We start from the raw sequence: 25,052 nt of genomic DNA, 5'->3' as shown, positions 1-25,052 counted from the left end.
TTACGATTAGTACTTGCGGTTGTACTACGGTGTTATAATCGTGTCTATACTTATTGTACTGTACGTTTTGTAGCAACCATAATGAAGTACCGATAAAAGATGATAAATGAAAACAAAAGATCAACAACGTATGTTTGTGCAACAACAACAACAACAACATCAAAGATCAATAAGATTTTTTTGCCCAATAAAAGATCAAGTACTGTAAAAGATACTATACTAGCATTAACATAAATGCGCCGGTAAAACTAGGATAGAATATTATATATTCTATAGAATACAAGTAGTCAAGTACCATGTAAAAGATGGTGCCGCTCTACAACAGCGCAGTCTACCACTGGTGCGCCATGGAGCGCCGAGGTATGAAAGCTGGTTCCATAAATTTGGAATTGTCGCTATATTTACGAATGCTCGAAATCATCGAATTTAATCTGGCTTGTACCTTAGACAGCGCAAAATTACTTTGTACAAAGTACAAACAGCAAAGAGCTGAAAGTGAAAAATATACGAAAATACGCGAAAAATTGATATAAAACTGCTCCATGGAGAACCAGTACGAAGAAAACTGAAGAAAAATAGGAATGCAAAGCGAAGAAAAGAAGAAAGGAACAGAGAAAGAAAGAACATAGCGAAAATTCTTCTCGTACTGATGGCGGAAACTCAACCGCACTGTACTAACAATAAGGAAGTAAGTACTGTAATAACTAGCAAGTAATAAGTACGACATCACAGTACGCTGTTGAGCCATATTAACCTATACGGCTCGGTAGTGCTGCTAGGCAATGTTTTTTTAATTGCCACGCGTTGCCGACTGGTTTACAGCAGGCAGCGGGACTACGTAGTTTATTCGATTGATTTTGCACCCCGTTAAGTTTCCCTTCATTTCCTCAATGGCACGGGCGGTGCGTGTGGGTAACGGCGAGCAACCAAGGAAAATTGATCCCTCGAAGGCAGCAAAGCTTATCTCGTGTTCCAAACTTTTCACGGTGAGTATACATGCCCGTGAATTACGTTAAGATCATACTGTTATCATTGTACTCGCATGTCACTGTTTTGGCCGGGCCTGCCGCGACACAGTATACGCCGTACCAGCAATGTTACCGTACAATGAGGCTCCCTCCAGACCTGCCGGCGTCACCCAAGCTAACCAGGGAAGGCGCCTCGCGCAACCTGACATGGGACGCGAATTTAGCATCCAAACGCCCGGTATAGTCGACGGTTACCTGGCGTTCAACTTCAACGCTTCGTGTCCTCAAAAACGACCGCACGGCACGTACGTTCCTGGACTACTGCCGCCGCCAAGGCCAGAGCCAGGCGCCTCTTGCCAAGAAGATCGCCGACCGGAAACTCATCGAAATGGCCGTCCACGTCCATAACATTGCGCGATGGGATCTGGGTCGGATGTACGTGCTCCATACAGCGGATGACCTGCAAGTACCGGCTGAAATAAAAATTAAATTCGTAGTGTACAATTGTTGGGACGTAAAATGCCTGTGCAAAGCTAGAGCAGCGATTAAGTGCGCCCGCCGTCTGATGATACCTTGTAAAGCGCGGCCATACAGACTATCTTCGGGAAATGGTCAGCGTTATCTGACTTTATACCCGCGGAAGGTGCTCTGGTCCGGCAGCGATGAGCGAGGTCCCACGGTAAGCCCCATCTTGGGAACAGTCAAAGATCACGTAAGGGCGCACATTGCGTTCTGCAGCTTGGTGTCGGTGAGCTGCTCATCGGCGGTGGTCAGCCAAAGAACAAATGGCAAATGCGGCAGTTGTACAGCGCGCACAATGACAAATCGTCCCGTTGGCTGACGTAGAAGGGTGCCGCATTACGTATCCACAGTATATGTGCAAACGGACGATACGTTGTCCCAATAAGTACAAGGGATCACGCCTAAAGTAAGGACCTAGCACAAAGTAAAGTAAAGTAAAGTAAAGTAAAGTAAAGTAAAGTAAAGTAAAGTAAAGTAAAGTAAAGTAAAGTAAAGTAAAGTAAAGTAAAGTAAAGTAAAGTAAAGTAAAGTACTATCATACATATATTCAAGGTACTACCGCCTTCGGCGGTAGGCACGTTCGCATAGGACTTACGGTTTAAGATTACTTAACTTTTACTTTGTATTAAGTATTTAATGCACTTGACTGACCTATACTAACTGCTAGCTCCGTGGTAGCAATTACAGTATTAAATTTTGTTTGTGGGTAGGTACGTATATAGTGCCAGTACTTACTCTAAGAACGTCATTGTACTTACTAATTTTTATACTTAAGAAAACTTCGAAATGTTTTCTGGTTAACACCTTTTTAAATAAATCAAAATCCAGAAGGCACACCTATGGAAAATTAGGAATTTTACAAGACTAAGCTTGACTTAACCCAACGCGCGTTGATTTATCCATAATAATCCACGAAATTAATATACAGATAAATTCTCTGTACAGTAATTTAATGATTACTTTGGACACTTAAAGTTTACATCTGGAGGTTCGTTACCCTGGTAATAATGTATTAATGGCTGTTATTAATTTTATTTTAAGGTTTTGCAGTTGTCATTGATTTTCATGTGGCTCATTTAGATTTGACAGTAACTTGAATCAAGACGAAATGAAACTAGACAACAACATATTATTTCGTCAGCCAATGTTTTTGACACACCGATAAGAAATTAATTAAGAAGCAACTGATCCATTATCAAAACTCTTTGTATTTACGATTAGTAATATGTATTAACATCTGACATTAGTAAATTTACTTATAAGAACCGTACCAGTTTCTGTAAGGTTGGTCTGCAGTCAGCACTGCGCTTGTACAGAGGTCAGGTCCCGGGCGGCACGACAGCCATCGCTGTACGCTGAACAACCCATTCGTGGGCACCGGGGTGTGGTCGGAACCAGCACTCCGCGTAGCCGCTGTCCTCAGCGCTCATCCCGTCCAGGGTCATTGGAAAATTTGCCGTAGCCCCAGGACGGTTTTGCACCAACACCCCCGTCGATTGTATGGAGGGGCGTGGGCGACCTTTGGGCCAGAGCGCCCCGTAGGGTTCTTCGGTGGGTGCGTGCAGGAGTTTCCCCTTGTACCGCCAGATGAGATGATTGTAACGATTGATTATCAGGTCGTCGGGTAAGGGCATCCGGACCCCGCAGGGAAGCGTGATGCGCTCGCCTACCCGGACAGACTGCGGAGTCACCGGGACGAAGATCTCGCTGGCATGCCTGACGAGGGCCGCAGCGTATACTGCGTGATGATCGTTGGCTGCGTGCTGGAGGCGGTATCCATGCAGCGTACCGTACCACTTGCCTGCAGCGTCACATTGACGATGGTCAAAGTTTGGGTCGGGCTTGAGAGGGCCAGCCGGTACTGTTGACCGTTCGGTATCCCCGCGGCTATTCGGCCCGCTTCGAAGATGGTCCGATCCTGATGCAGCCAGGTTATGTTGCGCCAGTCTCTGCCGGGAGGGATGTAGCACTCCAACCTAACATCCTCTCCGAGACGGGGACGCCGCAACACTCCGTCCGTGACGGGCGGGGAAGACGGGAAGGTCAACGTCACCCGGTCGTCTTGCCGGTAGGAGCGCAGGCCCTCCTCGATGACATCATTTACTGCAGAGTTCAAACGACTGCTTTAGATGCTGTCTCGCATCGTATAACCTTCTTTACATCAAAAATTAAGCAGATCAATTACGCAGTTGTTCAATCAATAATTAAAACAATGGCATGATTGGAAAACGTACGATTTTTGCTTTGGGAGGGACTACAGGCTCCAGCCAGCCGATGTTCACCGCAGTGCAATAGCAAACATATAATTGCCTTTGCCAGCAGCGCAGGATCATACAGCAGTGAGGTCCTTGTCATTTAATGCAGACGAAAAAACAGCTAAACAGCCGTAGAAATAAGTTTTACTGGCATTCAGGCTGCCAGCTTCTACTGCGCCCGTGGTTGCTCGGGTACTCGCTGCAAGTATAACGGTATGTAAATAAGTATTACAAGTTTGTAAATAAATAACTATGTAAATAAGTTATTACGGTATGCAAGTATTGCGGTATGTAAATAAGCACTTGAATAATCTCATTAAGAATTCTATGTTTATTACAGTACTTACTTTTTTTACATCAAAGTACTGTACTGTATATCTATACTTTGATTGAAAGTACTAACTGTATCGGTGGATGTATACTAAGTCTTAACCTTGTATACGTTGTTACTTGTATACTAGTACTTAACGCGAGTCTTACCTTGTATACTTAACTTCTTACCTGTGTCTCCGGAAACAATATTTTAATACTGGTTTTTATGTCGATCGTCTTGTGAGTAAGTACTGTATCCGTTCAACAACATACAATAATTATTATGTTATAATAAGTATTAGTCTCGTTATGATAAAAACTAACGATAAGTACTTACATATTAATGATAAGTGCAGCAAAGGTTAGCACGGCCACACCTTGTATAACCAGACCGTTATAACAGGTTAACTAGATGTACGGCTAACCGCTTAAGGGATCTGGCCGGTACATAGTACCAAATTCGGGTATATAAACGGGAATATTTTTTTCAAATTTTAAAATGAATTTCAAAAATTTTAAAAATTATTTTAAAATTTGAAAAAAATGGTAGAAAGCTGGTTCGGTACCAAAGCGATCTTCATAGTAGTGCGCGTTTTCGTGCAGAATTTGAAAAGCATCGGTTCATAATGAGACTTTTGGTACACCTCCGAGCGTTTAGCTTTTGGAATTTCATTTCACTAATAACTCTCGAACCGGATGTTGCGCGCACAAACGGTTTTTTCGCCTAAGTATACGAATCCTTTGGCTACAAAATATCATAAAGCAACGCAAAAACGTGTTTGGGAGTGCGCGACAGCGAAAGTTACCGTGGATGTATACAAATTTGGTGCTTTGTACCGGGCCGAATCCCTTAAGGGAAGTGGCCCGGTACATGGTAACAAAATCGTTTACATGCACGAATTCTTTCACTTTCGCGCACTTCCAAACTCTTTTTTCTCTTGTTTTACGACATTCTGTAGCCAGATGATTTGCATACACTGGCGTGAAAGCCGTTTGTGCGCGCAGCATCCGGTTCGGGAGTTATGGCTGTTACAAAATTCCAAAAATGTTTAAATGCATTCAGGTGTACCAAAAGTCTCATTACGGACCGATGTCCTTCAAATTTTGCGCGTAAATGCGCATAGCCATGAAGATCGTTGTACACGATTCTGGTACCATGTACCGGGCCACTTTCCTTAAATGCACATTAATATAACCGCTTGATCAACAGAGCGAGGATGTGTATTGGTATTCTGCAAGCCTTCCAGCTAGCAGATCGGGAAAGAGAACTTTTGTTGTGGGTTTAGCTGTTGCAAAAACAGGATACTAAAAAAAGTGGACATACCTGATGGTAAGTGGTATTTAAAGGCCACGCTTAAACAGCGGGCATGCATTATGCCATATGCGCGCAAATATCGTTACGCCGGCTTACATGTACACCCCGTTCACGCCAAGTCCGACCAGTTGCGTTTTGATTTTTTTTCTAAGTGTGTGCACTATTTATCCTGAATCATTTTCTTGTTTTTGGTAGAACTTTTTCTTGTGCATCTTACGAATATAAAATTTTCAAATTTGCTGCAACGATGCGCCGAGAAACGACGCCCGACGCAAAAGCATTGATCGAGCCGAGCGTGGCACCTATCCCAAAAATTTTAATTCAACTAGCAATTAAGGATCGACTTCCGGCGTTTAAAGCTGAGGTCAGTTTGTGGCCAATCCGAAGGGTGTTTCATGAAAAAAAATCGTGTTTGCCAAAAGCTGACCAAACCTTCAAAACGCGTTGGTGAACAAAACCTTCGATCGCCCCGAACCAAGCCCTGATAAAAAAAAGCGATGGTGGTCAGTGAGATTGCTTTTGTATGAAATGTACTCGCGCGCTTGCATAGCAGACACTTGTACAAATATGGAAGCCCAGAGCTTTGTGGATCGTATTTTGTCGGGAATAGTCAACGGGAACTTCTAACGGTTGTACGGTGACCTTCCGAAGGGTGTCGCCCCGGATTTTGACCACGCCCAAAGTTATACCGCTTCCCTAACCCTGGAGTGGCTTCGAATCACCGGTGTAAAGTGCATCCCGAAGGGCCATTATATAGCTAACTGAGCGCATTTAGTGCCGTTGGACTAAGGCATAAACGGGAATTTTACATGAATTTCAAGTAAAGCGAAGACAACCACGGCATCTGGACTGCAGCGCATTGTTAACGAGGTCTGCACTGCTTTTGGTGCTTCTGTAATTCGAAGTACGCTTGAATCCTGGATACCATGAGTGCAAAAGATGTTGAATAGAATGGATGACCAAGTAAAAATCAAATAACGTCAAATTTATTGATGAGTGGCCGGTGGGAATTTTCTGTTCGGAGAGGTCGGACTTGGCGTGAACGGGGTGTACTTTGACTTCGTTCGCAAACCGATCACTTTGACTTGGGTCAGCACATCGATCACCCATGTTCTCAACATTTTTTTAGAAATTTATGTTCGGATAAATATTTCTTTCGCCATACCGGTTTCTCGCGCTCATTCATTTCTTGAAAGAAAAAAGTTTAGCTAAACAACAACATAGCTAAAGAAAATGCAGATTATGCAGCTGTGTCAGAGCTTTATAGTTAATAGATTCTGGTTTATGTGAGACTAGCAATTTTCGTGGAACTACAGAAGCTGAGTTACTGGCTTAACCGAAAAACAAAACTGTAAAATACCAGAAACGAATCACATTTTTCTAAGGTCAAACACTTTTCACAGGATTTGTAAACGTGGGTGATCGCTGTGCTGACTCGTATAGTCAAAATGATCGGTTTGCGAAAGAAGCCGAAGTATCGTTTTAAATAGCGGGCTTATTTTATCGCTGTATTACATATTACTTTAAGAACAAAAATTTTACAAGAAAGCCCAGACAAACACAGACGATAGCTGAGATGCCGCGCGCACTCGTATTCGGCAAAAATTAATTGGCGGCGGCGGCAGGGAGTGATCGTTTTTGAAGACCAGGGCGAAATTTCTCGTCATCGGCGCAGCACCCAGGAACAGGATCGACATGATGCTTCGGCTCGGGAAATCTACTATAGTACGCGTTACGGTACTGTACGCAGTTCAACAGACGCAAATTAATGCTTCGTATACCAAATAAGTAAGTAAGTATAATAAAATATAAATTGTATCCCACGTACAGTCTGTAGTCTGTATTTTGCAAGTCCTTGAATGCCGCTAAATATCGGGTATCGTGGCTAAATCATACCATCGCGTCTATATCTAGGTATTTCTATCACTGGAAAGTACTTATTTGAAAGCCACTCAGCGACAAAGTTTTTGTCCATAATTTTTACATATTTCTATAGGTAGCAATACTAACACCCCATGGGCCATGCATGATGAATATAAGGGGAAAAACTAGGCGTCTTCCACTGTTCCCCTGTACTGCTGCCGTCACCCGCCTGGAGTGTGACGTTACGGCAATACATATGGTTAAATCTGGCGGGGTACGTAAGCGCCATGTTCAGCCACAACGTCAACCCCAATCGGGTGACGTCAGAGTACAGGGGAACGGTGGAAGATGTTTGGTTTTTCCCCTTATATACGGCTATCAATTACCTACGGGTTAATAACTTAATACGAGTGTTGTGTATTGTATTGCTCCTACTGGGTTGGGTTTGTATGCCGTTAATGACGTTAGCGTTGTTTGCAACGACTGGATGTTCGCTAATCTGGACATGCAAAAGCGGAATTGCTGTCTACTGTATTTTTGAGAGAATTTGTCTTGACTGGAATTTCGATATCAATAATATTGTGATTTGCTAATAAGAACCTCGAGTATAGTACTCGTATAAGCAGCGCTCTTATATCCTCTGCAGATACAAGTAGTAGGTAGTGAAAGCAAAAGGCTTAGTGGTCACCTACCGGAAGCCAGAATTATCGGGATAACCACATCTTCCAGGTTCGTATTTGTGCACGCAGTGAAATTACCGGTGAAAGGTTTTACTACTAGTCTCCAGATTTGGCATAGCACATAGTTCATCATCCTATGTTCCCACTTTATCGGTCTGAGTTTGGTAGGCAGGTCATCTACGGTAGTACGGTAATTGAAGAGCATCAACTTTCGTATAGCATGTAAGCATGCAAAAACACTCATTTTCCCTCAATATTATTTGCCAAAGGTTACTCCACAATGCATACATTGCATAACGAAACAACTTTAGGCCTATAAAAATGCCGTTTCTAATATACTGGGCTAGGCTTCTGCGCCGCTTTGATAAGCTCGCTATAACCGGTGTTGAACTGGTTCAAGCACGTGGTGGAACCGGAGAAATCGCAGACCGGTTTACTACTGGCATGCTGCATAAACGGTATATCCTTGGCCGTGCAGCCCCACTGTCTGATGAGCGGCAGGATGATGTCGTTATCCACGTGATCCTTCTCGGCCTGCGTCCAGCTGGTCGGATTGGAACGGCCGCTGATGGTGGCGAAGGGCGAATCGCAGTTGCCGGTGAAAGGATTAATAATCAGGCAGACGTAGTAAAACTGGTAGTTGTCGTCTTGATACAAGGTCAACGAACGCGCCGGAGCTGAAATTGACAAATATGTGTCAAGACCCCTGTTCGCGGCTTTAGTGCTTAAATTCCGCGATTTTTATTGGTAACGCTTGGCAGAGAAATAAGATTAATAGTTTTTGTGAAAATTTAATGATGTTACTTTTAAAAGAATTATTTTATAATTTGGAGCGCAAAGGTAATTCGATGCGCTCCGTTGATCGGAGCGCTTCGAATTTAGCGGCCATCTCGCAATTTTATTTAGGATTAAGAGAAAATAATGCATCAATAGTTGTATTACGAGTATCATCACATTACATTACGAGTATCTCGTAAGATAATAGTATCATTACAAGTCTTTCGATCTATATAAATAATATTGATTTCGTTAAATTAAATTCAACGCAACTGTTCTACAGTTTTACCGGCTGGCGAGTTGCCGTCTCCGTTGTCGACGGTTAAAAAGCGGAAGCCGACATTCTGCCCGGTGGTAGCAAAATACCCGGTCCACGAGCCATGATTGCACTGCGTGTCGTTGATGGAATTGTACTGGACTAACTCGCACCACACAAAATCCCCCGTGAAATTGGTCATGGGCAGCGGTGCCGGGCCCAGAATATGCCAGAATAACCGCATACCGACGGCTTCCGCCTCCGGGGAGAACATGGACCGGTACACCCACCAAATGCCGGATGCCTGCAGAAATGGTCAATTGGCGCAAAAGTACAAAATGCGACTATCAGATGTTAAAATACAAAACTGCAACAAGCTCATATTTAACAACTGATCGTTCCACGTATAAAGGTCCAAAAAATTGCTAAAGTTAAATTCCCGGTCCATCCACAGCCTATGTATACGAAATTACTGTCCAATTAAAAATGTTTTAATTGTTATTAATGTGGCGTACGAGTGTTGTGCTGTCTGTTCTTTTTTTTTCATTTTACGCCCACATCCTGTTTTCCCAGCGCCAGCATGGCACCGATCGGTGTTAGAGTTCATCGCTGCTTGCACCGCAGCTCATTTCAGTTTTGCCAAGCTAGCGTGCAGTTGCAAACTTTTCTTTAGTCAGAGATATCAGTTAGTCTGCTCATTCAACGAGATCCGTGTTGGTTACTGCCCGTAATAATGACTCGAGGTCAAGCGAATATTAGCCAACCCGGATCCCGGTATAACATACGGCAGCGTGCACCACATCAAGTACCCACGAAGCGAAAGGTCACCAGGAATCCCGATGCTCCAGCCCGGCGGAACATCAGGTCTACCGTGGTCGTTCCTCCTGGATCATCCCTTGGCAATCCCACGCCCACAACACTGGCAGAAATTCATTCCCAACTGGCGGAACTCCAGAGAGAAGTCGCAACAATCCGCAGCTCGACAGCGCAGCAGGGTACCAGCCAACCTGTACTGCAAGTCGACGCCACACGTACACAACGTTCTCTGTCCCCAGCCTCCAACCGCGTCACCACCGCCGACGGCAAGCGCGAAGACAGCGTTATGGCAATCGAAGCGCCCTCTAACGTTCCATCCGTCTTTGCACGTCTCGGCGCCGCGCCGGTGACCATTGGATCAACACCGCCACAGCATCTCCCAGCGGTCTCTCCAAAACTACGGGAGCAACTATTAGACCCCAGCCAATTTGTCGACTTCACTGACCTTTTGCCCCAGAACCGCGTCCCGGCAAAACGCGGCCAAACGGGGACCCGCATGGCACTGGACGAAACCACAGGCGAGTATACCTTTACGTCGGCAGCAAAGAAGGAGCAGATCAATTCCCTGGCCAGCTGGAACCGTGCCTTCTCCGTCTTCATGGCATACCGCACCTTCGTAGAACCAAAACTGACTCTTCCATTGATCAAGTACCTTGACCTCATATCCTTGATGGCGGATCCTGCTCGTGGATACAAACTGGAGCACGTGCTGGAGTACGATATCCAGTTCCGAAATTTTGCAGCTCAGTATCCCGAGGATTTCGACATTTGGACCAGGCGACACGATGATTCCTTCCAGGAGACCATCGGCAATCCGCGCCAGAACATTATTCCGTCGACCACCGGAGGCGGTAATCCAAAGCACAGTCGCGCCAAATGTAACCGCTGTCATCAAGTCGGTCACATAGCGGCAAACTGCAACGAAAACCAGGCCAGCGATCCAACATCCTCCGGAGCTGCAGAGATTTGCCATAAATTTAACCGCGGATTCTGCTCGACGCCCTGCGTGAACGGCCGTAAGCACACTTGCGCCACCTGCGGATCGAGTGCCCACGGAGACTACAGCCACGGCAGAGCGGGCAACTCACACGCACGGGATGACAACGCCAACGAAGCCTGACCTACCTGCTTTGTCTTGGCCATCCTAACCCCCACATCTTTACTAATCCTGTTAACGAAGCGCCATCTACGACCTCGCGAACCGGAACTGGCATTCACGGACCAATCTCAGCGGCTCCAGCTTTCCGGCTTCCGCTTGTTTGGGGTTTTGTTTGGGGTTTGAGGTGCAGGGAAAGGAAACCGGCAAGCGCGCACACCGGCAGGTGCGCAGGCGCGCACATACCAGGTGCGCAAGCGCGTACACACCAGGTGCGCAGCCGGAGCTTCACCGATTCCCAGCCGAGAACTTCCACATGCCCACTTCGCTCTCCCGCCATGGTAAAAGATACATGAGTAGCAACACATTAATGTCCAATTAAAAATGTTTTAATTGTTATTAATGTGGCGTACGAGTGTTGTGCTGTCTGTTCTTTTTTTTTCATTTTACGCCCACATCCTGTTTTCCCAGCGCCAGCATGGCACCGATCGGTGTTAGAGTTCATCGCTGCTTGCACCGCAGCTCATTTCAGTTTTGCCAAGCTAGCGTGCAGTTGCAAACTTTTCTTTACCACCCGCCACACCCGACTTGTTTTGTGTTCTGTTATTTGTCTAAAGCCAAATAAAGGGGGTTTGAGGTGCAGGGAAAGGAAACCGGCAAGCGCGCACACCGGCAGGTGCGCAGGCGCGCACATACCAGGTGCGCAAGCGCGTACACACCAGGTGCGCAGCCGGAGCTTCACCGATTCCCAGCCGAGAACTTCCACATGCCCACTTCGCTCTCCCGCCATGGTAAAAGATACATGAGTAGCAACACATTAAGTAAATGCTAACGGAGCACAACTCCAGCTTATTTAACAGTCAAAATGAAAAACGTGGAAATGAATGCAGATAATGTGGTAACTGTGATACCCGTGTACTGCTTAGTTAAAACAAGTCAGAGTTCAAAACAGTAAAAATACAACCACAATTTTGTGTCGTTAAAATTCTGCGGTGGCTGTACAATACAGTACCTTGTTAGGATCATAAATCAAATTAGACGGCGCAATGGACGGCCAGTTGCAGCTCGAGGCGGTACTGGAGCTCGACGTCGCACTGTAACTAGTTGAACTTGACATTGTTGTTGTCGGCTGGCCTAGATTAATTACCCACAGATTATTAACCTCAATGACTTATTAATTCAGTAGAAAGTGATATTCCTCCTGATACACAGATAAATATAGTATATTATCATTGTGAGTACTAAAGCCGTCCCAATTGGCGTCTACGTATAAAAATTGATTTGCGTACGCGTATAATTACATAATTTACATGAAAAAAATTTCTATGCTGCTGGCTTATACATATATTTTTTCCCCTGTGGCCCAATAACTGTATACAAGCAGTACTACGTGCTAATAAATTTCGGACCTTACATACGAGTAGATACGTATTTTGTACAAGGATTTAGGTAGACTACGTTTGTCGGATATCAGACACTTTCACAAAATTGATCCACGTACCGGACTCCAAAGACAGGAGATTCTCTGCGTTATTCCCCATTAGAAAACTTGATAATATTTTATGAAGTTCGAGCACAAACGTGTACAAAAACTGTCACGTACAGTAATTAATTTTCGAAAAGTTTTGGCCCTTTGGAACGACGCGGAGAATATCGTGTCTCCGGTGTCTGATACGCATATCCATAATGTGAAAATGTCCGGAATGCGAAAAATGTTAATGTATTCGAAAAGTCAAAATTGGGTCCTTTTCCGAGAAAACTGCACGCCTTTCCTGCATACTAACTTGTTGAGGCGTTGGTGGGCGCCACAGCCTGCATGCCTTTAATCAACGAGGTGACACACGGCGGCGGATTAGCCGGGAAGGAGCACGTTGGTTTGGAGGTGTCGTAGATCTGTTTGGGTACACTGTCCACGGTGACGCACAACGGTTGCAGCGCCGTATTAATGAGGCTATCGAGAGCGGCCATGTCGCTGGCCGACAGCTGATCGGGGCGGGTGCGCGTTTCCGCCCAGATAACCGGCGTGTCGCACGTGACGCCATCGGCGTTGGGCTTCTGGCATCCGTACCCGACCATTAGCTTCTGGTAGTCGTGATATAAAATCCAGTAACCAGTCAGACCTAAAAGAAAAGTCAGAATTATGAATTTTTGAAAAGAAAAGTCAGAATTATTACATGGCATGTGCACCGTGTGCCGGTATTACGGTGTATATATACGTATTCGCAATTTCGCATACCAAAATTAACCAAATTTACCCGGCACGGCGTTTACTGAATAACGGTATTTATAAGCATTTGAAAAGATTCATGTTTACCAAATTAATTAATTTCGGCAGTAGCCAGTTCGATGGACAGTCTGCGGCGGTACAGACTAATTAACAATAAAATGCTTTTCGTACGTTTTGATAGCTGGTAGTCTTTCCGCTGCCCAATAAAAGGTTTGATTATTACGTATTATGAATGTTGGTAGTTAACAAGTACTTATAAGCGAAAGCCTTAATGATTTATTGCACTTAACGGATGACGCTGTAGCCATCAGCGGAGACGGCGCCATTGCCGATTTCCTGCCCCGTGACGAGATAGATACCGGTCCAGTATGTATACTGACAGGTTGTATTGGCCGCCGTGCTCCATGCGACCTGCTGGTACAGCTGCACGGCCGAGGTGTTGGTCAGGGGCTCCACGGCGGCCCCGTAACTGGTAATGGTTATCTGCTCGTTGATATTGATAGCCTGCCCGGTTTGCCGGTAGGCATACCAGGTGCCAACACTCTGCAAACGAACACTCATCTCAGGAATAATAATATCCGTAACACGCTGATTTATTCTACTTTTCAACGGCAGTTAAAGTGTTATTTTCCTCGCTGACCTGTGCTGGATTATCTCCACCCGGTGTGGCAATTACCAGAGGATACCGAGGAGAACAGGCTTGTCCCGATGATGATCCGCTTTGCACTGGAAAATTTGTTATTATTATTGTTACTCGAACAACAGCCGAATTTCAAGTGCTCATTACCGATAGTTAGCAATCCAGCTAAAATTACGGGAAAATCCATAATTATCATATCACGGGATAGCCAGATAGCTCAAGAAACTAAAGCACCAATGGACATCGATGCTGCTGTAATGTTTCTTCGAATATTTTCACTGCGATTAACGGACAGCTGCACATTGCACAGTGATGACAACGGCTGAAAAATATCTTTAGGCATTTTTATACACGTCTGCTGATTGAGTATTGCAGGAAACTGTCGATGGGTGGGAACAGGTTTCTGTCAGTGATAAGGTGATCCACCTATGGGGTCAATGAGTAAATGCGTATGTCTCATTACCGTAGAAGGAAGCGATGCCGGTTCAGCTGCTGATAAAGCATTTGCTGATAACCGTTCTGGATAAGACTGAGCCTGACAAAAATGGAAGTGTTTCACCACTCTTTTAAAAATGGCGTTCTAACGCCGTTTTTTCGAAAACGTTTCAGTTTTCGCACTAACCGACACTTCCCAGGTTTTCAAGAATATATACTCCGAACTACCTGAATATCCTAATGTGCATACGTTTTATGACAGGCTTCTTCGGTTCTCGCACTTTTACAGTAGCAATACGATCCATCGCCACGTACATCGAGCTGTATGCATTGGTTTAATACGGTCCTGTACAACACACCATTAATTTTATCCGTAAATGCTCTGATACAACGATACGATCGCACTTGTACTGTAAGTCGTATCGTAAACTCCGTTTGAGAGTTATCGACTACACTCAAACTGCTTTAGGCCATAATTGCAAGAGGTTGGTGATTCCAATTTGTCCAGACATATGTATCTTCTTCAACATCTCTAACCAGCGTGGCGCAATAGAAAAATATAATTATTATCTCCGTTTGCTGGGCATCTGGTGCGTGGATGACAACCTATTAATGATTAATTAATTATTAATACAATGCTCCGCCGTTGTGTCACAACTTACGTGCTAGCCATCCTGGTGATTCTCAGCGTTATCGGTACGTGGCACTATGGGTTGTACATAATGCGCCTGTTAAAACTGCTTGAACTGCTGTCGACATCCACTGAACTTCTCTTCCAGCGCACCCTGCTGATTCAGCCAGATCCGCAAGACAGACATGCTCCACGCATCCCGCAGTGGCAACCCGCCAGGGCGGCGATGATCCAACACAGGTTGGTTAATGCTGCTGATTATTACTGTAGCTTTTATACTGATCGATAACAAAAACGCTCGCTCGATTTTTTACTCGCTGTGCTTAATTCACGTTTCCGTCGGATAACTGCTATGCCCTATAGGTAATTATTTGTACCACCAACAGGGCGCACTGTGCCACTGTGGACCGAAAGGGTTCGACCGGATGATCAGCCAGTTTTATCGTACGTTGTTCGGAATAAAATGTTGTGCGTTGTAGAAAGCGGGCACGTGGTATGGCTACCGGCAAAACGGCGATGTCACCATCAATCAGCAGGTGACGATCACTAACCTTGGCACCACAGTGGAACCGCTGACCAACCTGACCGCCGTCCAGCAGTACCAGCAGTCCACCTGGACGACTACGACCAACAGCACGTGTCAGAATGATTACTGGACGGGGATCTACGTCGTCAACGGCATGGAGATTGCCAACGGTGCCACAACCAGCGACGGATACAGCGTTAACCGTAAGTGGAAACAATATAGGCTTCCGGAATGTGAATTTGTCAACCGGGGACATATTACATTTTATTTCGTCCAGGCATTTGGACGGGTGAGCCTGTCTGCGTGCATATTTTCTAATCAGGCAAATTTATAGAGTAGAAAATGAGCACTTCCGCCAAAGTTTGTGGTATAACGCGCGAACAAACATAAAAACCGGTTTTTTCAAAAAGAAAGCTCTTGTACGTACAGTAACGTACGGGGCTTATACGTACCCTTCCCAGAAGGAACCGGTTTTGAGCAGAATCGCTCGTTTGCGCATGATCCCATAATGTGAGATTTAAAACCTTTTTTGTGTTGTTCGATTTCTCTCTGCTGTAGATCTGAAGGGCAACTCGGTGCTGTACCACGACTATCAGAAACTGATAGTGGAATATGGATGCAAAATACCGAAGAAAGACGGCACCTGCGATACGCCGCTCTTCTGGGCCAAAACACGGACCCGCCCCGATAAACTGTCGGCCAGTGACAAGGCCGCTTTCGACAGCATCATCACCACGGCATTGCAGCCGTACTGCATTACGCTGGCGATGATGCCGCTGCAGTTGTACGATGACTCCAAACCAACCTGCCCCTACCTCGATCCTCCGTCCTGCTTTGCCAGCGTTCTCCAAGGAAACAATGCTACCGTCCCCGCCAATTTTAATGCAGGTGAAATTAATACAACAATGTCTAGTCATTGTGTAAAGTGTCATTGACTTTTAATTATACATTTATATCTTCAACACTTCTAAATCAAGTAATTTATGAGTCGCTTGTTTTCCTAGGCCAGACAGCTACAAGTACCGCCTCCAGCTGCAAATGGCCAATTTATGTGGCGCCCAAATTAACTTACGATCCGCAAACGGTAAGTGCTGAAAAAAACGGATATTAGTATTTATTAGTGTACATTCCGAACGATTACAGATGTACCTAGGTTTTAAATAGGGCGTTTCTGTAAAAACCCCGCAGAAACCGCATAAGATGGCTGCTTTTATGCCTATTATTTTAGACATCCTTTCCCTAACCTTTTTGTACCGTGTTATTTTATAAGCTTTTTTTATATTTTTTTTATAAGTTTATTTACCGTAAGTTTTTTATATCGCGTTATTTTTGTTAAAAATTGACTTATTAGAAACCTTGCTAATGTAGAGTTGCACTGCGCCATCAGCGGTTTGGTAGGCTTTGGTTTTGCTTTTGGGAAAGTGCTTAGTACCTGCTTTATTTTTCTGTACTTTTCTACCAATCATGATGTATTGCCGGTAGGTTGCCGGACTGTGGTATGTTTACCGCGCTGTCTATCTGCCGGAACCAACGTCGGTAGGCATGCAGTATTTTTGGCACATTCTGGGCAGTTCCCTCCTGCCGGAAACCAACTACACCGGCAACTACGCGTGGGCCGAATACACCCAGTACAACGATCCTTCGGACACCTACTGCAATTATGGTTACTGGACCGGAATGCTGGTGACGACCGGACAGAACGTCGGCTTTCGCTTTGTCACCACCGACGCGGGAGATAGCGTCTGTAAGATGGAAAGCTAAGAAAAGCTGATAAACCTAGGAAAACGTTAAATTAACCTAAGAATTAAGAAACCTAAGAAAACCTAAAGAAAACGTTAAAAAACCTAAGAAACCCAGATAGCTTAATAGCGTCTGTCGGAGGCAAAGAACCTAAGAAAAACCAGAGTAATTTAATGGACCTATGCTACCGTGCCGTTGTAAATAATCCACTACGTCCATTAAATCTAATGTTTTCTTGTGCGTGTTGTATGTAGTGCCTCTGCGGTCCATGACGATTTACCAGGATGACAAGTACGAATTCTTCTACGGCTGCAGTACACCGGATCTGCAGATGCAGACCTGCGCGTCGCCCTTCGCCATGATCAGTGCACGCACCGACCCGTCGACATGGTCGCAGAGTGAGAAGGATCACGTGGATAACGACATCATCACACCGCTGATCCAGAGCTACGGGTGTGCTGCCAAGGATATGCGGCTGATGCCGTCGGTGGGCAGTAAACCGGCATGCGCACTCAAGGGCGCCTCATCGTGTCTGAACCAGTTCATCGCCGGTTACAATGAGTTACTTCCTCAAAAACAATCTAGCTATTAGTCCGAACATGTTAGAATTTGTTTGAGAGTTCGTGCAAGCTTCGGGAAATTTAAGCAGCTGAATTTACAACTTTGGTTCGCTACACAGGCATTGCATGTATTTCGTAATTATGGTTAGAAATGAATGTCTCTCAGAATTCGAACAAAGCCTCGGTAATAAGAAATGAGACAGCTATATGCAGTGGATGTTGTTTGAACGTACCGCGTTCCATGCTACGACCATTAACCAATCTGCCTGGAACCTTATGGTGCGTGACTTTCAAAAAACAAATTTCGACTTTCTTCAGGTGTACGTCGCTTCTGCGTAACACAAGTCTGTTGTCTATGGTTAGGCAGATCAAAATAATTATTCTGCCAGAACGACGTACGGAAGTACAGTACCGGAAAAGTTAAGCACTGCGCTAACTGTAAATAAGAAGCTGCACTTGAGCTTCGTTCCTTGGCGTGAAAAGCTTACATTACACTATTCGCCGAAAAGCTGAATGCGTTCGCAAAGTACGACGGCGTTCGCAAAGTACGACGGAGGTTTGCCCCCTCTCCTGCCACGGAATGTGGAATCCTGTTGACCCGCGGAACGATGGTGCACCTCTTTTCTGCCTGGTTGCCGAGAAACTGTTCTGCTTACCGGCGGCGGCAATAGATAGTGGTGGGCCGCTACAGTACAAGTTTTTACGGAAACTGAAGAAGTCCGGTAATGTTTTTATTTTAGCTTTACCTTTACTACAGATATGATAGCTTTGTTGTCACTTTAGTGCTCTCCTGCTGACCAGACTCTGAGCGCCTCGAGGGGTTGTCGGCAAAACGAATAAACGGAACTAACCCATGGGTTACTGGTTAAATTGCTGTTACACAGCTAGCAAACAACGAGTTCCCCGCAAACCGCCTTAGGACAATAACCAACATTAAACGCACCACATTACTGGATTCCAGGGTGTCGTGACTTCTCTCTATCTCGCAGACAAGCTTGTTGCAGTAGACGATATCGTGCTTTCTGGACATCCGAATAAGTAAAAATGCGCCGCTATTCTGTGCTGCCAACGCTGGTGATCGTCAGCGTTATCGGTAAGTGGCATTCTGGTTGTTTTTATGTATGAGCTACCGCTTATCGAAATCAATTAAGATTTGGTTTTTAGCGCACGCTGCCGACTCCTCCAAATCTGCCAAGCAAATATGCACTTCTTATCCCGCTGTGCCGACCCGCCCGGGTGGTGACGCCCCATCACAGGTTCGTGATTTCTGCTGACTATCAGTTCGTATATGAGTTCGGACTATAGTTTCTCGTATTACAACGGAAGCCAGACGACCGGCCTGCGGACAAAAAATACCAGGTTGAGGCCAGCAGGGCAGTCGTTTTCGATAACTGGTCCGTAGGACCGAAAACACACTAAACGTTTCGGAAGAGTCCGGTCGGGTATCTTCCGAACTTTTGAGCAGCTTTTTTCGGAACATTTTTTAATATTTTGTACAGAACTGCGTTGCAGAAGGCGGGTAGGTGGTATGGTTACCGTCAAAACGGCGAACTCACCGTCAATCAGCAGGTCATTATCACTAACCTCGGCACCACGGTGGATCCGCTCACCAACCTAGCCGCCGCCCAACAGTATCAGCAGTCCACCTGGACGACCACGACCAATATCACATGCCAGAATGATTTCCGGACGGGGATCTATGTCGCCAACGGCATGGAGATCGTCAATGATGCCACACCTAATGACGGATACAGTGTTAACCGTTAAGTATCCTATCTACCGAGATGTGGCAAAAATGTCGCACAGTTTCCAGTTAGTTTTATCATCTTAATCACTGCGGTCTGTACTCTGTAGATATGGACAAATTCGTATACAAACGTTAAATTTTTCAAAGCATTTTCTTTATTTGTTCTGGCAGTATCCCGGAGTATCCCACGGTATCCGTGATCCACATAGTTTTGGCTTCTGTTAACTGCTGTATCCCATCGTATTGTATTTCTGCAGTATCGTTAATGTATCCCCATGTACTCCACTAAAAACTCCAAAAAACTGTCCGGATAAATAAAAAAACGCGACGGATGCAGCAAGGCTACCTTAGACTGCAACTATTTGCAACCTTAGAGCTGTAATTAGCCGGATACATGGCAGATATTTCCCATTGTGCATGGCGTAAACCGCGCCACATGCCTGTCTTATGGTTAATCATAACTGGTTCGACTGCTTATTCGCAGATCTGAGAGGGAATTCGGTGCTGTACCATGACTATGAGAAGCTCGTGGTGGGGTATGGTTGTCGTGCACCACAGAAAGACGGCACCTGTCTGCATACTCCGGTGGTCTGGTCGAAGACGCGAGCCCGCCCCGATAAGCTCTCAGCTAGTGACCGAGCCAGTTTCGATCGCATCATCAACACGGCACTGCAGCCGTACTGCATTACGACAGGGATGATGCCGCTGCAGGTGTACGATGACTCCAAACCAACCTGCCCCTACGTCGATCCTCCGTCCTGTTTTGCCACTATTCTCCAGGGAAACAACGCCACTGTCCCCGCTAATTTTGTTGCAGGTATCCAACACAAAAAAAAACAAACGCCTAGTCTTGGGTGTGCTTACTTTGACCAGACATTTTGTATTTAACGCGCTGAACCAGTATAATTACCAAGTTACTGATTTTCCACAGGCAAGAAAGAGAAAACTACAACAGCCGCGCCCAGTTGCAAATGGCCGATTTATGTGGCATCCAGACTAACTTATGACGCACAAAAAGTAAGGGCTGCAAAATATGGTTATTAAATAATTCTGATAGCAATTTCTTAATAGTAGTAAATAATCTTAATAATAAACACAATGCTTTTAACTTTTTAGAATTTATTAAAAACCATTTAACCGGTCTGTAACGACTGATAACTAACTCTCCTCAGTCAGGCGGTCTGTGGCACGTGTACCGTCATATGTACCTGCCGGCACCGAATGCGATGGGGATGATAAGCAACTGGCACATTCTGGGCAGTTCCCTCTTCCCGGAAACCAACTACACCGGCCACTACGCGTGGATGGAATATACCCAGTATAACAGTCCCTCCGCTACACGATGCAGTTACGGCTACTTCACCGGAATGCTGGCGTCAACCGGAGAGAATGTGGGCTTTCGCTTCTTCACCAGCGACAGTGGAGATGGGATTCGTACGCTTTCAACCACGCCATTCTTGTCAATAATGCTGTCATACAGTATAAGAAAAAATTTCTTTATGTGTAGTGCCGCTGCGATCCATGGTCTTGTATCACGATGACAAGTACCAATTCATGTATGGCTGCAGTACGCCGGATTTAAAGAGGCAGATCTGTGCGTCACCCTTCGCCATGATCCTCGCACGCAGCGACCCCGCCCAATGGAAGCAGAGTGAGAAGGATCAGGTGGACAACGACATTATCACACCGCTTATCCAGAGCTACGGCTGTGATGCCAAGGGTATTCGGGTGATGCCGTCGGCCGGCAGTAAACCGGCCTGCCAGTTCAGAGGGGCCACAACGTCCGTGAAGCAGCTCATTGACGGGTACAACCAGCTAGCGCCTCCCAAAGCGGTTTAATAATCCCGACTTCGTTTAGACGACGAGGCTGTATGCCCATACTGCCCAGTTTAACAATCGCTTAGTGCCAACAGCAGAACCTTGAACAAATTTCGCAGCGAGAAAATTCGCACATTCATACTAAAGATATGCCGTAGGCTCGGCGTGTTAAGTTTTTCCAGATTTCTTCGGAACTCATATTCTTTTTCTCGAATCTATAGTTAAGTAAAATCCAGAATATTTGCGTGTTTCGGCAGGTACCCACACAGTAAGAGTTTTTAGAGATGCGGGGAACTGTCGCCCGCACGCGCGAATTTTTTTAATTAGTGCTCGTATAAATGTACGGTACATTGGTAGCTTTGTACAGATTGTTTGTACAAGTAGACATCCCGTAATTATCGAATTTTCCGCACTGGTCGGCAAATAGTTCGAACACCATGGAGGAGGTGCGGTTATTTCGGGGGGGGGGGGGGGGGGGGGAGTTTTTTGTGCCACCGAAGATGGATCTGCATATGCGAGTGCTGCATCAACTGTTTAAGGGAAGTGGCCCGGTACATGGTACCAAATTCGTGTACATTCACGAAATCTTTCGCTTTCGCGCACTCCCAAACCCATTTTTCTCTTGTTTTATGACATTCTGTAGCCAGATGATTTGTATACACTGGCGTGAAAACCGTTTGTGCGCGCAACATCCGGTTCGAGAGTTACGGCTGTTAGAAATTTCCAAAAAGTTTAAATGCATTCCGGTGTCCCAAAAGTCTCATTATGGACCGATCTCTTTCAGTTTTTGCACGTAAATGCACATGGCCATGACGATCGTTTTTACACCGATCCAGACTTCTATGATTTTTTTCAAATTTTAAAATGGATTTTAAAATTTTTGAAATTTATTTTAAAATTTGAAAAACATGCTAGGACAGTGGATCGGTGTAAAAACGATCTTCATGGTTATGTACATTTACGTGCAAAAGTTCAAGGAGATCGGTCCATAATGAGACTTTTGGTACACCGGAATGCATTTAAACTTTTTGGAATTTTCTAACAGCCATAACTCTCGAACCGGATGTCGCGCGCACAAACGGTTTTCACGCCAGTGTATACAAATCATCTCGCTACAGAATGCCATAAAACAAGAGAAAAATGGGTTTGGGAGTGCGCGAAAGCGAAAGATTTCGTACATGTACACGAATTTGGTACCATGTACCGGGCCACTTCCCTTAAGTTAAGAAAAAGCCTTGCACTTTTGTTCCAAACTTTATTAGAACCTGAATAAATGACCTGAATGATTTTATGGAAAATCAACCATACCACCAGCAAGTCATGTTTATTTCGAAACAAAAATGAAAAGTCAAAGGTATGTCGTGCAGCGCTAAGCCTTTCCTAAACAGCGCACCAATGGCGATAAATAGTCTGCGTGGCAATGATCGGCGATAGCTGCAGTGCTTCTCCGTCGAGGTCACTCCAGCGGTAGATGTTTTCTCGCCACCGATCCGCTCAGGTGTTCAGTTATGTTTAGGAATTTTGGGTTTAAATATGCCAACGTCTTTGGGTTTAACGTGGTTATTGCCTTATTGACTGTTCAGTCAAAATCAGGAATAGCAGAGAGTGGACATTGTAACGCTATGGCACGATTTTCAATATCACAGCTTGCCCTGTTACCTCAGTATCTGTACTGAGTCTACTGACTGCACATGCACATCGCTTCCTTGTATCAAAATTACTAACATTGGCGTTCCAATTCTGCTTCAATAAGGGCGATAATTTTTATTTCTGTCTAGAACACACGTACAAGGTGCTCGTATAATCGCGAAGTACATAGTATAAAAGCGGTTTATCAGCAAACACGTATCTACAATTGTATGTTGAAGTACTACAAAACGGCGACCTGGGTAAACTGCATCCATTATGATATTAGTTAGCTGACGGAAGCAGTATTAATCCACAAACTGAACATCACCTGCAAAACGAAGAGGCCAACTAAAACACTTGGAGCTTCGCAAGGATTGGTGGCCATTCTTGTTTGAATCAAGTGGGTTTTTTAAACCACTAGTGTTCGGCGTTTCTTTTGTCCTTAAAGTGATTAGTAAACTGGATGCATTTCGGGGGCAGCAAGAGAGAAACTATGCAAAAATCTTTAGTGAAAATTATAAATTAGAACCCGGGTGCAACACTTCCGATTACACCAGACAAATCGCTCTGCTAAAAACGTACAGATACTACATAATAAAAATGTAAGAAGCATTTTTTTCCGCTAATTTCAGTGTTCCACATTGCCACGAATGAGGTCGACGGCCGATCCTGGAATAACAGGAAGTTGGTCCGCAGTATCGGGATGTCTTATGCAGTTCATTTACTTCACATGATGAAAACAGGAACGAGATTACAGTATTTGAACGCTTCGGTTGATTAGGCGTTCAGAGCACTGAGCCACTGATTGCTGCAAGTTCTGATTGTACACTCTAAAGCCACCGCCAAACTCTCCCTTGACGGCCTGTTTTTTACTTTTTTGCTCTTACCCCTTACAATGAATTTCAGCGCGCCAAGTGTCCAAAACTTGTCGATCGATAACAATATCACACGATCTTTTCAACCTGAGCACAGTCCGTTCTTCAGACGAACTGTGTCAGCCAGACTCCCTAGCACAGAAATCTGGTCGTGACCTTTAATTCTCTGGCGCTAGTCTTGACGTTGATCAACAAGCCAATGCGGACGCCGTTCAACGTCTACGTAATTGCTTTAATGTGCTGCAATGTTGCAGCTATGGGCCTGAACTATACTGTAGCCGCTAGACGAACTTGCACCACTTTCAGATCCGGCCGCTGCCTGCACCCTGCCGGGTATTTAGCACGACGCCTCCCCCCACCAGGCAGCGCACACGTTGATTTTAAAATTTTACCAGCTGAACTGTGAAACCGCTGCCCCTGCCAGGGGCAGCCCAAAACAACAACAGTCGTGGGTTTACACTTGAAAATAAAACAATTTCAGAGCTCTGAATTTGTCGCTTCTTTTAATTGTGTTGCCAATACGTAAAATAAAAATTTGGGTACTTCTAAAACAACGCCAAGGAAAATGGCTCGATATTAAAAACAAAACGCCAAATATTTTCGCAACGAGCAAAGTGTGTATATTGCAATTGCATTTTCCCGTAAACCAGACTCTGTGGTGCAAGTTCGTTTATCGGCTACAGTATACTAATCCTCGTCGTTGACGCCTTCGGGTCAGCTTGGGTGAGCAAGCCAAGATGCATAATTCGCTTGTACGCCTTCTACGTCCTCGTCCCTATGGTATACCATTATCATTTACTCATCATGCTGAACCGCGCCTGGGCACTCTTCGCGCCGATCTCATACCGCGTCCGGCATAGTGGTTTCACCGCCTTCCTTCTTTGCTGCGGCGTGGTTCTGTATATCCCTGTAAGGATGTTGCTGGAGGTGGTCCTGGATGACTTTTACTACCGTACACCTCTGGAAAAAGGATGCCGGCTCAATTCTGCTCGGCAATTTTCTCTCACCCAGGTTACAAATATTTGGATTTATGACATACCAGTTGTCGCAATCCCGGTAGTGCATCCGTTGCTACTTTGGAAGATGATGTCTCGTCGGAATGCAGGCGGACGGATTAACGTCGTTGACAATCAAACCGTACAACGCCCCGGCATGCAACGAGAAACTCATTATCGGCCTTTCGTGCTGCTCACATTGTACACGGGCAGCACCTTGGTATGTTGGCAGCCCAGTATATGGTACTTGATAATTTAAGGCAGTTTTCTCACAGTCCAGTTGGGTACAGTGCTTTATCAAGTGCAGGCGATCCTTTATAGCCTTCCACCGATTTTGGATCCGGTCTTTTTCTATTTAACTAATAGCAG

General features: G+C 45.2%; 4 protein-coding genes across 5 annotated transcripts; 2 read left to right on the top strand and 2 right to left on the bottom strand.

Annotated features, from left to right (window-relative positions):
• Nucleotides 1–504: 504 nt before the first annotated feature.
• LOC129589989 (uncharacterized) lies at nt 505–3,932 on the bottom strand. 2 transcript variants are annotated; one of them, XR_008690678.1, is made up of 4 exons: nt 3,725–3,932; nt 2,762–3,593; nt 1,541–1,904; nt 505–1,428 (listed from the first exon to the last, which is right to left on the bottom strand). XR_008690678.1 is itself a non-coding variant. In XM_055484932.1 (2 exons), the coding sequence occupies exons 1-2, from the start codon at nt 3,843–3,845 to the stop codon at nt 3,178–3,180; spliced, it is 537 nt and encodes a 178-aa protein (XP_055340907.1). In that variant the 5' UTR covers nt 3,846–3,926; the 3' UTR covers nt 2,515–3,177. The 2 variants fall into 2 exon arrangements, 1 of the variants encoding a protein (XP_055340907.1); XM_055484932.1 differs by lacking the exons at nt 505–1,428; nt 1,541–1,904 and having other exon boundaries at nt 2,515–3,593; nt 3,725–3,926.
• Nucleotides 3,933–8,003: 4,071 nt separating this feature from the next.
• Nucleotides 8,004–14,126, bottom strand: LOC129589991 (uncharacterized). The gene is made up of 7 exons (XM_055484934.1): nt 13,875–14,126; nt 13,728–13,813; nt 13,378–13,630; nt 12,645–12,980; nt 11,873–11,994; nt 8,982–9,252; nt 8,004–8,592 (listed from the first exon to the last, which is right to left on the bottom strand). Exons 1-7 carry the CDS (start codon nt 13,921–13,923, stop codon nt 8,246–8,248), a joined length of 1,464 nt encoding a protein of 487 aa, XP_055340909.1. The 5' UTR covers nt 13,924–14,126; the 3' UTR covers nt 8,004–8,245.
• Nucleotides 14,127–14,586: 460 nt separating this feature from the next.
• LOC129589992 (uncharacterized) lies at nt 14,587–17,870 on the top strand. Its single transcript, XM_055484935.1, has 7 exons — nt 14,587–14,858; nt 14,942–15,033; nt 15,273–15,522; nt 15,878–16,207; nt 16,324–16,403; nt 16,802–17,063; nt 17,314–17,870. The coding sequence occupies exons 1-7, from the start codon at nt 14,798–14,800 to the stop codon at nt 17,649–17,651; spliced, it is 1,413 nt and encodes a 470-aa protein (XP_055340910.1). The 5' UTR covers nt 14,587–14,797; the 3' UTR covers nt 17,652–17,870.
• Nucleotides 17,871–18,597: 727 nt separating this feature from the next.
• On the top strand, nt 18,598–21,598 carry LOC129590034 (uncharacterized). The gene is made up of 7 exons (XM_055485008.1): nt 18,598–18,712; nt 18,784–18,875; nt 19,132–19,381; nt 19,851–20,183; nt 20,298–20,383; nt 20,539–20,800; nt 20,874–21,598. Exons 1-7 carry the CDS (start codon nt 18,664–18,666, stop codon nt 21,203–21,205), a joined length of 1,404 nt encoding a protein of 467 aa, XP_055340983.1. The 5' UTR covers nt 18,598–18,663; the 3' UTR covers nt 21,206–21,598.
• Nucleotides 21,599–25,052: the final 3,454 nt, after the last annotated feature.

This window comes from Paramacrobiotus metropolitanus, unplaced genomic scaffold, assembly GCF_019649055.1.
Source record: "Paramacrobiotus metropolitanus isolate TYO unplaced genomic scaffold, Prichtersi_v1.0 Parri_scaffold0000038, whole genome shotgun sequence".
In the NCBI taxonomy this organism is placed as follows: domain Eukaryota; kingdom Metazoa; phylum Tardigrada; class Eutardigrada; order Parachela; family Macrobiotidae; genus Paramacrobiotus; species Paramacrobiotus metropolitanus.
The sequence above is the reverse complement of the archived record's forward strand: the minus strand, read 5'-3'. Positions and strand labels throughout refer to the sequence as shown.

Coding starts and splice junctions, on each gene's coding strand:
- LOC129589989 (XM_055484932.1), bottom strand. CDS start 3,845: ATGACAAGGACCTCACTGCTGTATGATCCTGCGCTGCTGGCAAAGGCA. Junction 3,594..3,724: donor TCCCTCCCAAAGCAAAAATC/GTACGTTTTCCA, acceptor TGAACTCTGCAG/TAAATGATGTCATCGAGGAG.
- LOC129589991 (XM_055484934.1), bottom strand. CDS start 13,923: ATGATAATTATGGATTTTCCCGTAATTTTAGCTGGATTGCTAACTATC. Junction 13,631..13,727: donor GTGGAGATAATCCAGCACAG/GTCAGCGAGGAA, acceptor GTTCGTTTGCAG/AGTGTTGGCACCTGGTATGC. Junction 12,981..13,377: donor TGATGGCTACAGCGTCATCC/GTTAAGTGCAAT, acceptor CTTTTCTTTTAG/GTCTGACTGGTTACTGGATT.
- LOC129589992 (XM_055484935.1), top strand. CDS start 14,798: ATGCTCCGCCGTTGTGTCACAACTTACGTGCTAGCCATCCTGGTGATT. Junction 16,208..16,323: donor CCCCGCCAATTTTAATGCAG/GTGAAATTAATA, acceptor TTGTTTTCCTAG/GCCAGACAGCTACAAGTACC. Junction 17,064..17,313: donor CGACGCGGGAGATAGCGTCT/GTAAGATGGAAA, acceptor TGTTGTATGTAG/TGCCTCTGCGGTCCATGACG.
- LOC129590034 (XM_055485008.1), top strand. CDS start 18,664: ATGCGCCGCTATTCTGTGCTGCCAACGCTGGTGATCGTCAGCGTTATC. Junction 18,876..19,131: donor GTGGTGACGCCCCATCACAG/GTTCGTGATTTC, acceptor ACTGCGTTGCAG/AAGGCGGGTAGGTGGTATGG. Junction 20,184..20,297: donor CCCCGCTAATTTTGTTGCAG/GTATCCAACACA, acceptor GATTTTCCACAG/GCAAGAAAGAGAAAACTACA.